At 37.1% G+C, this 15,276-nt stretch overlaps 2 protein-coding genes across 2 annotated transcripts; both read left to right on the forward strand.

Annotated features, from left to right (window-relative positions):
- Positions 1–609: 609 nt before the first annotated feature.
- On the forward strand, positions 610–13,362 carry LOC130443371 (structural maintenance of chromosomes protein 6-like). Its single transcript, XM_056777944.1, has 10 exons — positions 610–679; positions 740–803; positions 855–1,256; positions 2,128–3,407; positions 4,807–5,170; positions 5,299–5,453; positions 5,522–5,656; positions 6,424–7,947; positions 10,054–10,592; positions 12,183–13,362. Exons 1-10 carry the CDS (start codon positions 610–612, stop codon positions 13,311–13,313), a joined length of 5,664 nt encoding a protein of 1,887 aa, XP_056633922.1. The 3' UTR covers positions 13,314–13,362.
- Positions 4,812–5,727, forward strand: LOC130443473 (uncharacterized). Its single transcript, XM_056778127.1, has 3 exons — positions 4,812–5,170; positions 5,299–5,453; positions 5,522–5,727. The coding sequence occupies exons 1-3, from the start codon at positions 4,812–4,814 to the stop codon at positions 5,722–5,724; spliced, it is 717 nt and encodes a 238-aa protein (XP_056634105.1). The 3' UTR covers positions 5,725–5,727.
- Positions 13,363–15,276: the final 1,914 nt, after the last annotated feature.

A 15,276-nucleotide genomic window follows, 5' to 3' on the forward strand; every position in this document is an offset into this window, starting at 1 on the left:
TAAAAGACAGTCTATAAAGACAAAAACACAGTTTTATTTTATAAAAGACAGTCTATAAAGACAAAAACACAGTTTTATTTTATAAAAGACAGTCTACATTGAGCAATGACAGTTTTATTTCATAAAAGACAGTCTACAATGAGCAATGACAATTTATTTTCTTAAAAGACAATCTATAAAGACAAAAACACACTTTTATTTTATAAAAGACAGTCTATAATGAGCAAGGACAGTTTATTTTCATAAAAGACAGTCTATAAAGACAAATAACAGTTTTATTTCAATAAAAGACAATGTATAAAGACAAATAACAGTTTTATTTCAATAAAAGACTGTCTATAAAGAAAAAAACACAGTTTTATTTCATAAAAGGCAGTCTACAATGAGCAATGACAGTTTATTTTCATAAAAGGCAGTCTATAAAGACGGATGACTTTTTTATTCACATAAAAAACAACTTCTAACCCTAAATGACAGTTTTATTTTAAATAAAACAAAGATAATCGATTTTTTTTTCAAATAGAGCATCTCTAACTTCTTATATCTGTTTTAGCTTTCAATTATTTTCTTTGGTAAATATTTAGAAACGTCAGTGCCAAATTTAATAAGATGTCCGCTGCGTACGACGCGTCCCTTTCTCTAATAGAGAGAAAAAAGCTACAATGGGCAAGGGAAAAGGGTAAACAAAAAGATTAATGCAAATTAAGAAAAAAAAATTCTCTAGGAACATATTTTTCAGAAGAACTCGCCGCTTTAGATAAACATTGGAATTTATCCGAAGATACGCACGGACCATTAGACAGGTACTGAATAAATAGAACGTTTATGCCTCACACTGTATACTGAAATTCCAGGATATCGAGAGGAATAACACGAAGAAGAAGCAGTCTACCACCTCTTTATAAAAACCAATACAATTCTAACGAAAAACAAGATAGAGAGAAAGAAATCGGCGGGGAAACATCCGGATACGGAAGTGACAATCCGAATCATTCGCCCGATTACGCCAACGCGCAATCCGGGTACGAATCTTCGTCAAGTAGAGACGATAGAATGAAATGGATAGACAAAAGTAAATACTGGCAATCCAAAGAAGAATCTTTCCGCGAACACGGTATACACGAGCCGCCGAATTGGGTAAAAAGAGGATTGAAAGGAGAAGAGATCGTTTTCAATAATACCTCACCGGCCGAATCGCCCGAACAACGATGCGAAGAAGAAAGATCTCAAATCGGCTCTAGTTGTTCGCGAAATCGGTAAGAAATCATTCATTTCAATATCGGAGAAAATTCGTGGCGCATTTTACTCGTTTCGCGGCCCACTTTACTTGTTTCGCGGTCAATTTTACTAATTTCGCGGCCCACTTTACTGATTTCGCGGCCAATTTTTACTGATTTTGCGGCCGATTTTACTTGTTTCGAGGCCAATTTTACTAATTTCGCGGCCCACTTTACTGATTTTGCTGTCAATTTTTACTGATTTTGCGGCCAATTTTACTGGTCTCTCGGAACATTTTACCGATTTCGCTGTCAATTTTTCTGATTTTGCGTCCAATTTTACTGGTTTCTCGGATCATTTTACTGATTTAGCGGCCATTTTAAGGTGTTTCGAGGATCATTTTAGCGATTTTGAGGCCCATTTCATTTGTTTCGTTAGTAATTTCACTGATTTTATGGCTCGTTCACTGGATCCGAGGCACATTTTACTGATATCACGGTCCATTTTACTTGTTTCGCGGCCTATTTTACTGATTTTGCACCCAAATTTACTGATTTTGCGGCTTGATTTCGCGGCCAATTTAACGGATTTCGAGGATTATTTTAGCGATTTTGTGGTTCCTCATATTTGCTTCGCGGGTAATTTCACTGATTTTGTTGCCTGTTTGTTGGTTCCAAGGCTCAGTTTACTGATTTTGCGGTCGATTTTACTAATTTTACGGTCAATTTTTACTGATTTCGCGGCCGATTTTACTGATTTCGCGGCCGATTTTTACTGATTTCGCGGCCGATGTTTACTGATTTGGCGGCCGATTTTACTGATTTTGCGGCCAATTTTACCGGTGTTGGGCCCAATTGACTTATTTCGCGGCCGACTTTACTGATTTTAAAACATTATCGTACTTTTCAGAAACACCTTCTTGCGAGGGCAGAACATTCCCGTAGATTCCGTCGAAATGGCGGAACGCGAACGTCGTAGACAAATAGCTCTGGCCCACCAGGACGCCATACGTAAACAATTAGAAGAAAGGGAAAGGAAACGACGAGAAGAAAACGAACGAAGGATACGAGAAGAGCACGAAGAAGAACTAAGAATAGAACGAGAACAAGAAATAGAAAGGAGAAGGAGAGAGGAGGAATATAAATTGTTACAAGATAAATTGGACAGGGAGAGGAAACGGAAGGAAGCCATAGAGGAAGCTATTGAATTAGCAAAGAAGGAAGCGCTATTAGCGAAAACGAAGAAGAATATTAAAAACGACGTGAATAAAATTAAAAATATGGAAATTAGTAAAAATGCGGATCGTTTCGAGGAGAAATTGAATAACAAAAAATTGGAGAACATCGATAACGACGTTAATAATAATTTGGAGGTTAGAGGCAAAAGTTTATCACCTAGAGATAATGACGAAACGAAAATTTCGTCTCCTAGAGACAAAGAAATTCCACAAACGACTCCCAGAACGGACAATAACGTCACTCTTATAATACCGGGTGGCGTCGAAAAATTCCAGTATGCTTTATTAATACCGAACACGCCTCGTATAGAAGCTCGAGTTTTAACTCCGACGCAATACAGAGAAAATAAAAAATTCTGCGACTGCAGCACGCAAACTGAAGAATCGGTTTTCCTTAGAACGGACCTGATTCGAAAAGAAAGGAGAAGCAGGAGCGAAAATTTGGAGGAGAGGCCAAAATGGGGGGTAAATAGACCACCGACAAGATACGTGAAACAGAGCGAGAAAGATCTACTGTATCAAAAGAGGAAACTGAGACAGAAATCGAGGGAGGAGAAGAATTCGAGCGATGAAAGCCAATTGGGATCGCCCACGATGACTTATAGGAAGAAGGGACATTCCAGGAGGAGTATAAGGATGATTCAAACGGAAAATATTCCTTTGGAAACCGATAGGGATCACATTTATTATAAAAGACATTTTTGTTGTTGTATGTGCAGGTGTAGTAGACACTCGTGTTCGGAAAACGGCGTCAAAGTCGATATTTTGAGAATCGATGATCATTCGCCTCGAGAAAAATCGATTTTACGTCACGAAGAAATCGATAAACTACCGGAATTGGATATTAACTTGAACAATATGGAGAAACTGGATAAATTACGTAACGGATTGTTGTTGAAACGCGAACAATGGGAGGAAGATGTCAATTTACATTCCTCGCAAGTTTCGACTAGTTAAAATTTATCGATATTATGAAAATCAAACGAAAAAATCGAAAACAGAAATCTCGTATTCGCATACGACGATAACGCCTATTTAAAATACCCGAGTACAATTTTTTTCTCGATTTGGAGTGGATATCAACGTAAACACGTGTTTTATGTCATATGTCAACTGTCATATATCATACTTCAATAATTACATATTCTACGCCATCTATCGTCCGTCATATGTTTTATGTCATCTGTTATCAATTACGAGTTTTACGTCATCTGTCATCAAGTTCTGTTGCATCTATTTGATGTCATTTGTCACCTATCATCGTCAAGTTTCGTGTCATCTGTCAACAATTCCGAGCTCTTATCTCGTTTCATCTGTCATTTGTCATATTTTTCGTGTCATTTGTCATCTACCATATGTTCCACGTCATTTGTCATCATTTTCGAGTTCTATTGCAACTGCTATCTAGCTCGTACCTTGCTTCATCTGTCATTCAATATATATTTCTCGCAATATGTCATTAATTTCGAATTTTATGTCATTTGTCATCTATCATCGTCAAGACTTGTGTCATCTGCCAATAATTTCGAGTTCTGTTGCATCTGTCATCTAAAACGAATCTTGTTTCATCTGTCATTTATCTTATTTTTTATGTCAATTGTCATCTATCGTATGTTCCACGTCATCTGTCATTAATTCCGAGTTCATATCTCATTTCAACTGTCATTTATAATATTTTTTGTGTCAGTTGTCATCTATCATATATTCCACGTCATTTGTCATCATTTTCGAGTTCTATTGCAACTGCTATCTAGCTCGTACCTTGCTTCATCTGTCATTCAATATATATTTCTCGCCATATGTCATTAATTTCGAATTTTATGTCATTTGTCACCTATCATCGTCAAGACTTGTGTCATCTGTCAACAATTCCGAGTTCTGTTGCATCTGTCATCTAAAACGTATCTTGTTTCATCTGTCATTTATCTTATTTTTTATGTCAATTGTCATCTATCGTATGTTCCACGTCATCTGTCATTAATTCCGAGTTCATTTCTCGTTTCAACTGTCATTTATAATATTTTATTGTCAGTTGTCATCTATCATATATTCTACGTCATCTGTCATTAACTCCGAGTTCATATCTCGTTTCAACTGTCATTTTTCATATTTTTTGTGTCATTTGTCATCTACCATATGTTCCAAGTCATTTGTCATCATTTTCGTGTTCTATTGTAACTGTCATCCATAATGTGTTCCGAGTCATCCGTCAAACGAAATGTGTCATATGTCAATTATCATAAGTTTCGTGTCATCTGTCATTAGTTAAGTGTTTTGTGTCATATGTCACGTGTCATCGAATGTTTTTAGATATAACGAATTTCGATACAAGCCTGTATAAAAATCGATAGGAAATATGGCGAAACTCGACGATTTTCTAACAAAAAAAAAAGAAACCGTCCCAATTCTCGATATGTCGAAAACAGTCATAAATTCCAAAGAAGAATTCAGGAGGTTATTGGAACGAGTTCCAGATTTTAGAATCAAACCGGAAAAAGTCCTACCGGAAACGATAAAAATAAGAGAGAAAAATTTCAAATTCAAGATAAACAAGAATGAAGTTAAACGTAATAAAGAAAAATATAATTTTATGAATCCTCTACCAGTCGAAATGATCGATCTGAAATTGGAAGATCTGTGCGCTGTTTCCATTGACTGGAAAATGTTGACGGACCTTAGACCCAAGAGCAAGATCGAAGAAAATTATTTCTCGAGGTAAAATTCTTCTTTTTTTCGTTCTCCACCTTATTTGTTTCTACTAAATAACAGCTAAGTAGCTTATTAGCATCGAGGCCAGATTTGTATGGTTTAAAAATCTTCTTTTTTATATGATGGTTTTTAAGGTTAATAGAGATTGGAAAATTGCAAAACAAAAGCCGGGCACAGGAACGGCGTCAGTTCCAAATGGATTCGCAAATCAGAAAGAGCAAAAATAAATGCGGGGTCGTCGAAACTAGGGTGGTATCCTGTACGGAATGCGGGGAAGATTTCTGCAACGGTAAGACAACAAACAACATAAATAAATCACTAAAAAAATACTCGATATAAAAAAGAGGAATTTTTCAGGTAAAAGCTGCTGCAAATATGGTTATGACACCTTCGCCAGGTTGCAAGAATTACCAACGGAAACGGAAAAGAAAATGCCTCCCAATTCGGGGGCTATACCGAAAATAAAAATAAAACAAAGATCCAGATCGAAAAGTAAAACCAAAAGACGAGATAAAAAGAAATCGCCAACGAAGCGAGAATCTAAAACGAGAAAAAAATAAAAATGAAACCTCTCCAATTATCATTTTTTTATAATAAAAAATTATACAAATGATTGTCGTATTATTTAAAAGCACCATGTATACAATATAAACGTTTATAGTACGAATTTTTGTACCACCCCTCGTAATTATAAAATCTTAAACGATATACGAAAATTTCGCCCAAATAATTTTTTTTATACAAAAAACATTTTATACATAACTTTAACGACATTTTAATTAATACGGTCCGATTTTTTAAAACACCCTATATATAATATGAATATAATTTTCACTTAAAATATTTTCATACGTTTATTAATTTTTGTACTACCCCCCGTATATTTAATAATATAATTTCCTTATAAGTACTGATTCTTCTTTTTTATCAAAAGTGACACGTCAGTTAAGTTATATATCACTACATTATATCAAATTATTTGAGTTAATTGGTAATACAAATATATATAATTTGTATTTTGATATTAGAAAAATATTCATTAATACATATAAATGTTATTTGAATCAATTTCTACTAGTAAAAACGTTTATTTAAATAAAAGATTATCTTGTTAAGACGATGACGTTCGGTTAAAAAAGAAGAAGAAAGTTGAAAGATGACATATTACATATTATTTAGATATCGATATATCTTTGTAAAGAGATTGTTTTTTATTAAAATTTAGTTTATCATTTATATAATTAAATGATTAAAAATGTCATCGAGGAAACGAAAACCTTTAAAACCGATTACGGAAGAGGAAAATGTTGCAGCGAAAAAAGCTAAAACAGTGGAAAGTTTTGAAGATAGACGCGCTGGTACAGTGAAGAGTATTATTTTGAAAAACTTTATGTGCCATTCGTATTTAGAAGTGAATTTCGTGAAAAATATCAGTTTCGTCATAGGTAAAAACGGTAGTGGTAAAAGTGCTATTTTAACGGCACTAATAATCGGTTTAGGTGGTAGGGCTACTCTAACGAATCGAGGTTCAAATGTTAAAGGGTTCGTAAAAGCAGGTAAACCTTCCGCTATTATTGAAATCGAATTATCGAACGAAGGTCCTATGGCTTACAAACCGAATATATACGGCGATAGTATTAACATAATCCGCAGTTTAAGTACAAACGGGGGTGGTTCTTATAAAATAAAATCGTCTAAGGGTGAAATTATATCGACGCAGTTAAAAGAAATACGAAATATTACGACAAATTTGAATATACAAGTCGATAATCCTATTTGTATCCTTAATCAGGATACTTCGAGGAATTTTTTAACTAGCAGTGATCCTAAGAAAAAATTCGTTTTGTTTATGAAAGCGACGAAATTAGAAAGTTTAGAAATCGAGTATAAGAAGATACAGGGTAATAAGGAGGATTCCGTTAAAATTATGAACGAAAAAACGGAAAATTTCCGGAAATTACAGGAGGAAATTAAACGTTTAAAAACGAAAATGGACAACCACAAATCGATTTTGTCTCTAAAAGATCGAAAATTGTTATTGCAAAGAGAATTGGTTTGGTCGAAGGTACGCGACGCCGAGGAGGATTTAAACGAAAAAAATCGCGTTTTGGAAAATTTCGAAACTAAATTGAAAGAATTGAAAACGAATTCGGAAAAACGCGCCGAAATTTTAACGAATTTTAAAAAAAATCGCGAAGCGTTAGAACGTGAAATGTGCGAGATAAAACAACAGATCGAAGTGCAAAAAAGACCTTTATTAGACGCTCGATCCCAAATAAACGAACTCAAAACTAACATGGCGTCGAAAAAAAAAGAAAAACAACAAATTTTGACGTCGATACAAAATAAAAATTCCGAATTGGATAGTTTGAAGGGGGAGATTGCTACTTCGAAGGAGAATATGTCGATGGTGGAACAACAGAAAGTGGAGAGGCTGCGAAATTTGGGGGAGCTGCAGAGGAAATTAAAAGGTTTGGATGATCATTTGGAGACGTCGAAAAACGATTTATTTCAGTTGAGGGGGGATTTGTCGCGGAGGGAAACCGAAGAGGGGAACCTTAGAGGGGAGATCGCGCGATTGGACGAAAGGATTAACAACGAGAAGAAGAATTTGGAGGCTTTGAGGGGGGAATCAGGTAACGAGTTGTTGTTATATGGGAGGGAGATGCCTAAAATAAAACAAATGATTTATGAGAATAGGAAACGGTTCGTGCAGGAACCGAAAGGTCCTTTGGGGTCCTATATCAAGATAAAGGATAAGAAATGGACAACGGCAGTCGAAGGTACGTTTTTTCTTTAATTATTTTCGAAATTTCATTGAAAAAAATCGGTTTTCCAAGGAAAATTCTATTCAGCTTCCGAATTGTAGAACGTGATTCTAAAAAAACGTCGAGGTTCTGTTCAATTTATAACGAAACACCCCGTATATTCGATAAATTGCGCTTTTAAACTCAGAAAAATGTCGTCTTGTTCTTGGAGATTTTCGTTTTTTGTAGAAAATGACGAAATTTTTGATGAAACACCTTGTTTAATCGTGAAATCATCATTTTTTTACCTATATACTCAAAAGGGTTTTGATATATCCTATCAATTGATTGTTTTTTGAGCTTCCAATGTCTCTTCTGAGCCTCTAATTCTAGTTTTCTGACTCGGTCTGTCATTTTCTCACCGGTTGTACCTTTTGGTCGAAATTTGATTGCTCTGTCTCAATTTTCTAGAGGCAGAGCTTCGAACTAGCCTTTTCCTGTACCACCAATGACTCTTCTGAGACTTTTCAGTCAAGATTTAACTGTTCTGGCTCAATTTTCTAGTTTCTAAGCCTCAAACTTGACGTTTCTGACTTTATTTATCATTTTCTAACTTTGCTGTGCCTTTTGGTCAAATTTTGACTGTTCTGGAACAATTTTCACAGCCTCAAACTCGACTTTTCTGAATTGTTTTCCAGTTTCTGAGCTTGTTGTGCCTCTTCTGAGACTTTCTGGTCAAAATTTGATTGCTCTGACTCAATTTTGTAATATATGAATTTAAAACTCGACTTTTCTTACTTGATTGCCATTTTCTGAGCATCCAATGGCTCTTCTGTCAAAATTTTACTCTTCTGGTTCAATTTTCTAGTGTCTGAGCATTCAACTCGACTTTTTTTTACTCTATTCGTCATTTTCTGAACTTGTTACATCTCTTCTAAGACTCCCCGTTCAAATTTCGACCTTCTGGTCAAAATTTTACTGTATTGGAACAATTTTCAGTGTCTGAGCTTCGAACTCGGCTTTTCTGGCGCTGTTTGTCATTTTTTGACCTTGTTGCACCTCTTCTGAGACTTTCTAGTCGAAATTTTGCTGTTCTGACTGATTTTATAGTTTCTGAACATTGAACTCGACTTTCTGGCATAGTTTGTCATTTTCTGAGCATCTAATGACTCCTTTGAGACTCTTCTTGTTTGATTTGTCATTTTCTGAGAACCCAATGACTCTTCTGAGGCGCTTCAGTCAAGATTTGACTATTCTGGCTCAATTTTATAGTGTCTGAGATCTTTTGGTCAAAAAGTGACTGTTTTGGCATAGTTTTTTAGTATCCGAGCCCCGAAATCAACTTTTCCGACTTGATTTGTCATTTCCTGAGCATCCACCGGCTTTTCTGAGACTTTTAAGTCGAAATTCGACTGTTTGACTGATTTTCTAAACTTTCAACTTCGTACTCGACTTTCTGGCATAGTTTGTCATTTTCTGAGCATCTAATGACTCTTTTGACACTCTTCTCGTTCAATTTGTCATTTCCTGAGCATCCGCTGGCTTTTCTGAGACTTTTAAGTCGAAATTCGACTGTTTGACTGATTTTCTAAACTTTCATCTTCGTACTCGACTTTCTGGCATAGTTTGTCATTTTCTGAGCATCTAATGACTCTTTTGACACTCTTCTCGTTCGATTTGTCATTTCCTGAGCATCCGCTGGCTTTTCTGAGACTTTCAAGTCGAAATTCGACTGTTTGACTGATTTTATAAACTTTGAACTTCGTACTCGACTTTCTGGCATAGTTTGTCATTTTCTGAGCATCTAATGACTCTTTTGACACTCTTCTCGTTCGATTTGTCATTTCCTGAGCATCCGCTGGCTTTTCTGAGACTTTCAAATCGAAATTCGACTGTTTGACTGATTTTCTAAACTTTGAACTTCGTACTCGACTTTCTGGCTTAGTTTGTCATTTTCTGAGCTTGATATAATTTTTTCTACATTCTCTATTCGAAATATTTGACTTACCTTACTTCATTATATAATTTCCGATCTTCTAATGACTTTTCTGAGACTACGCATTCGATTTTCGGTTCTTGTTCGGCCTTTTTCCCAGCTCGTCCGAACGAAATTCTGAGCCGAGAGTTTTTCTTTTTTTACAGGCTACATAGGCCCCAATCTTCTGCGAGCCTTCGCCGTCGACAACAAAAAAGACAATCAACTCCTGAGGGAAATCTTCAATAAAATCCTAGGTCCAGGTTCCCATCCCCAAATCATAACCTCGAAATTCATTCCCGAAAGGCACGACGTCGCCCGAAATTCGGTCCACGAACCGAACGATTGCGTCAGCGTCTACAGGGCGATCGATATAACCGATGCCGTCGTGTCCAATTGCATCGTGGACAATTGCAGTCCAGAAAATATCCTGTTGATACCCTCCGACGGTATGGCGCGCGATTTGTTGTCCGACAAAAGGAAAGTACCGAAGAATTGTCATCAAGGCATCACCGTCGGAGGGGATAAATATTATCCGGATCCCAATTATCGGACGTACGCTTCGTCGTATCGTAAAGCTCGGTACCTGCAGGTGGATATCGAGGATCGCGCCCGACAGTTGGAGGAGAACGTGGAGAATTTGGAAAGGAAGAAAATGACTGTCGTTAAACAGTTGGAGGATTTCAGGAACGGAATTAAGGAACAAGTGAGTATATATTTTTTCTGATCCTATAGCGATGTTTTGGTGGTTTTCTGATGAATTTTTTTATGTTGCCATTGATTCGACGTGCATTTTGGCGTTTCTGAGCCTAGATTCCCCTTCTCAGGCTCGATTCCGTATTTTCTGAGCTTCCAGTGACTCGTTTGACACTCTCCGGCTGAAACTCGGTAACTGTGACGTCAATTTTCTAGTTTCTGAGCTTCGACTCGATTTCTCAGGCTCGATTTTACATTTTTTTAGTTCCTTATTTCTTTCCTGAGGCTCTCCTTTGGGTATTCGGTTATTGTGATGTTAATTTTGTTATTTCTGAGCCTAGATTCCCCTTCTCAGGCTCGAAAGGTATTTTCTGAATTTCCAATGACTCGTTTGACACTCTCCGGCTGAAACTCGGTAACTGTGACGTCAATTTTCTAGTTTCTGAGCTTCGACTCGATTTCTCAGGCTCGATTTTACATTTTTTTTAGTTCCTTATGTCTTTTCTCAGTCTCTCCTTTGGGTATTCGGTTATTGTGATGTTAATTTTATTATTTCTGAGCTTCGATTCGCCTTCTCAGGCTCGAATGGTATTTTCTGAGCTTCCAGTGACTCGTTTGACACTCCGGCTGAAACTCGGCGACTGTGACGTAATTTTCTAGTTTCTGAGCTTCGAGCTAGACTTTTGATGCTTTGACATTTCCTGAGATTCGTACACCTTTTCTGAGTATCTCCTGTGGGAAATTCGGATATTGTGACGTCAATTTCGTCGTTTCTGAGCTTCGATTCGCATTCTCAGGGTCCATTTGACTTTTTTTGAGCTCCTTATGTCTTTTCTGAGGCTTTTCTTTGGGTATTTGGTTATTGTGACGTCAATGTTATCGTTTCTGAGCCTCGATTTGCCTTCTCAGGCTAAACTCGGCAACTGTGACGTCGATTTCCTAGTTTCTGAGTTTTGAGGTCGACTTCTCAGGCTCGATTTGACTTTTTTTGAGTTTCTTATATCTTTTCCGAGTCTCTCCTTTCGGTATTCGGTTGTTGTGACATCAATTTAGTCGTTTTGAGCTTCGAATCGTATTCTCAGTCCCGATTTGGTATTTTCTGATCTTCTAATGACTCTCAAAGCATTCTCCACTCGAGATTTTTGACAAATTTGATTTGTTTCATAAATTTTCTGAGTCTCTAATGACTTTTCTGAAACTTTTCGATTGTAATTCGTTAATTTTCCCTACGTACGAGTCTCGAAATCGACATTTCGGACTTGATTTAACATTTTCCGAGTTTCTAACGACTTTTAGTTTTTCCGATCGAAATTCTTCTTTTCTGGTCCAATATTTTTGACACAACCTACTTGAATCGACATTTTCTGAGTTTCTAATGACTTTTCTGAGATTTTCTGGTCAAAATTCGAATTCTGTGACACTTTGTGATCTTCTAATGACCCTCAAGGCATTCTCCACTCGAGATTTTTGACAAATTTGATTTGTTTTTTAAATTTTCTGAGCCTCTAGTGACTTTTCCGAGTATTTTCGTTCGAAATACGACGAATCTGACTAGTTTTTTGTCGTTGATTATTCGATTCTATTCTATTTACTCACACAGATCAACAAAAGGATCCAATTGGAGGAAAAAGTGAAGAAAGTAACTCAAGCCAGGGCCCAGATCAGAAAACAACTGGAGGAAATCAACGCGACCGCCGAACCGGAAGTACAAAACGTCCAATATCTCGAACAAGAAATGGACGAATGTAAAAAATGGTTGAACGCCAAAAACGCCGAACTCGAACGAATAAACGACGACATCAAAGAAATTAAGACGTCGATTAACGAAAAAGAAGAAGATTTATCTCGTTTGAGCGTCGCGACGAGAGATCTGGAAGAAAGAATCGAACAATTGGATCGAGAATTACGAGAAAACCGATTGAAACAACAAGAAGTTTCGACCGGTGAAGAATTCGATAAAAATCGAATCGGAGATTACGAAATGCGAGTTAAGGAAGCCGGAGCCGAAGCGGCTCTAAAACGGAACGCTCTAAAACAATCGGAAACGGAAGCAAGGTCAGTCGGCGAACGGCTACCCGATTTACGGCGAGTCCAAACGATCACCAACGAAATAAACGAAATCAAACACAAAATAACGAAAATAGAAAACGACAACGAAAAATTGGAGGAAATTTTGGAAAAATACGACGAACTAACGTCGAAATTCAAAAAAACCGCCGATATAATGAAAATACTACAAAAGGATATCAACGAATTATCCTTGGCGGTGGAAAAAAGGAAACGACACTACAAATTAACGGAAAAATATTTCGAAACTTATATGAAGTACTCGTTCGAAAAGATTTTGGAGTATAGGCAGTTCAAGGGTACTTTGGAGATCGATATCGAGGGGAAGAAATTGGATTTGGTGGTGATACCGCAGCACGGCTCCCAAGGACGGACGACGACGTCGAATTTGTCCGGGGGGGAGCGTTCCTTTTCGACGGTGGCGTTCCTCTACTCCCTCTGGCAATGTATGGAGCTGCCGTTTTATTTTCTCGACGAATTCGACGTTTATATGGATAAATTGAATCGTTCCAAGGTGATCGACATTTTGTTGCAGCACGCCAAATCGAAGCCCGAATTGCAGTTCGTGTTTTTGACGCCGCAGGACGTGTCGTGCCTCGGGAGGGAAACGGAACTAGTCGGGGTGGAGGTGTTGAGGTTGGACGATCCGGAACGCGTGCGTTGATATTTTTTGTTTTTAATGCGGAAATAAAATTTTTTGTTTTTCTGTTGTATTTTGTTTTATTTTTATGTCTGCACCATCTGTTTGGTGCTAAGTGAACGCGACTATTCCGACTCTTTAAGGTCAAAATTCGAGTCTATTTTCTGAGCCTCTTACGAAACTTACGATTTCTGAGCTCTTCCGACACTTAAAGGTCACAATTTGAGTCTAGGCGCTCAGAAGCCTTACGATACTAATAGTTTCTGAGCGCCCAATGCCACTTCAGATACGTCAAGGTCATAATTCGACTCTCGTTACTGGGTTTTTCATGAGAATGGCCGTTTCTGAGCTCCCAATGACTCTTGCGAGACTTTAAGATCATAATTCGACTCTAATATCTGAGCGTCTTACGATACTAACAGTTTCTGAGCGCCCAATGCCACTTCCGACACTTTAAAGTCAAAATTCGAGTCTAGTTTCTGGGTTTTTCATGTGAATGGCCATTTCTGAGCTTCCAATGACCCTTGCGAGACTTTAAAATCAAAATTTGAGTCTAATTTCTGAGCGCCTTACGATACTAACAGTTTCTGAGCGCCCAATGCCACTTCCGACACTTTAAAGTCAAAATTCGAGTCTAGTTTCTGGGTTTTTCATGTGAATGGCCGTTTCTGAGCTTCCAATGACCCTTGCGAGACTTTAAAATCAAAATTTGAGTCTAATTTCTGAGCGCCTTACGATACTAATAGTTTCTGAGCGCCCAATGCCCCTTCAGACACTTTGAAGTCAAAATTCGAGTCTAGTTTCTGAGCGCTTTACGAAACTTACGATTTATGAGAATCTAATGAATCTTCCGGGACTTTAAAGTTACAGTTTGAGTCTAGTATCTGAGCGTCTTACGATACTAACAGTTTCTGAGCTCCCAATGGCACTTTAAAGTCAAAATTCGATTCTTTTTTCTGATTCTCTTACGATTTCTGAGCTTCCAATGCCACTTCACATACGTTAAGATTATGATTCGAGTCTATTTTCTGAGTTTTTAACTAGAATAATCGTTTCTGAACTTCCAATGATTCTGCCGAGGTCATAATTAGACTCTAATATCTGAGTTTTTCATAAGAATGACCGTTTCTGAGCTCCCCATGACTCTTGAGATACTTTAAGATCATAATTCGACTCTAATATCTGAGTTTTTCATAAAAATGACCGTTTCTGAGCTCCCCATGACTCTTGAGAGACTTTAAGATCATAATTCGACTCTAATATCTGAGTTTTTCATAAGAATGACCGTTTCTGAGCTCCCCATGACTCTTGAGATACTTTAAGATCATAATTCGACTCTAATATCTGAGTTTTTCATAAGAATGACCGTTTCTGAGCTCCCCATGACTCTTGAGATACTTTAAGATCATAATTCGACTCTAATATCTGAGTTTTTCATAAGAATGACCGTTTCTGAGCTCCCCATGACTCTTGAGATACTTTAAGATCATAATTCGACTCTAATATCTGAGTTTTTCATAAGAATGACCGTTTCTGAGCTCCCCATGACTCTTCAGAGACTTTAAGATCATACTTCGACTCTAATATCTGAGTTTTTCATAAGAATGACCGTTTCTGAGCTCCCCATTACTCTTCAGAGACTTTAAGATCATAATTCGACTCTAATATCTGAGTTTTTCATAAGAATGACCGTTTCTGAGCTCCCCATGACTCTTGAGAGACTTTAAGATCATACTTCGACTCTAATATCTGAGTTTTTCATAACAATGACCGTTTCTGAGCTCCCAATGACTCTTGCGAGACTTTAAGATCATAATTCGACTCTAATATCTGAGTTTTTCGTAAGAATGACCGTTTCTGAGCTCCTCATGACTCTTGAGAGACTTTAAGATCATAATTCGACTCTAATATCTGAGTTTTTCATAAGAATGACCGTTTCTGAGCTCCCCATGACTCTTGAGATACTTTAAGATCATAATTCGACTCT

Source organism: Diorhabda sublineata, chromosome 4 (genome assembly GCF_026230105.1).
Source record: "Diorhabda sublineata isolate icDioSubl1.1 chromosome 4, icDioSubl1.1, whole genome shotgun sequence".
Lineage (NCBI taxonomy): Eukaryota > Metazoa > Arthropoda > Insecta > Coleoptera > Chrysomelidae > Diorhabda > Diorhabda sublineata.

What these genes read in the sequence shown, in the direction of transcription:
- LOC130443473 (XM_056778127.1), top strand. Translation starts at nt 4,812, where the DNA reads ATGGCGAAACTCGACGATTTTCTAACAAAAAAAAAAGAAACCGTCCCA. An exon ending in GAAGAAAATTATTTCTCGAG is followed by an intron (nt 5,171 to 5,298) that starts GTAAAATTCTTC and finishes ATGGTTTTTAAG; the next exon opens with GTTAATAGAGATTGGAAAAT. An exon ending in CGGGGAAGATTTCTGCAACG is followed by an intron (nt 5,454 to 5,521) that starts GTAAGACAACAA and finishes GGAATTTTTCAG; the next exon opens with GTAAAAGCTGCTGCAAATAT.
- LOC130443371 (XM_056777944.1), top strand. Translation starts at nt 610, where the DNA reads ATGTCCGCTGCGTACGACGCGTCCCTTTCTCTAATAGAGAGAAAAAAG. An exon ending in TCTAGTTGTTCGCGAAATCG is followed by an intron (nt 1,257 to 2,127) that starts GTAAGAAATCAT and finishes CGTACTTTTCAG; the next exon opens with AAACACCTTCTTGCGAGGGC. An exon ending in GGAACGGAATTAAGGAACAA is followed by an intron (nt 10,593 to 12,182) that starts GTGAGTATATAT and finishes TTACTCACACAG; the next exon opens with ATCAACAAAAGGATCCAATT.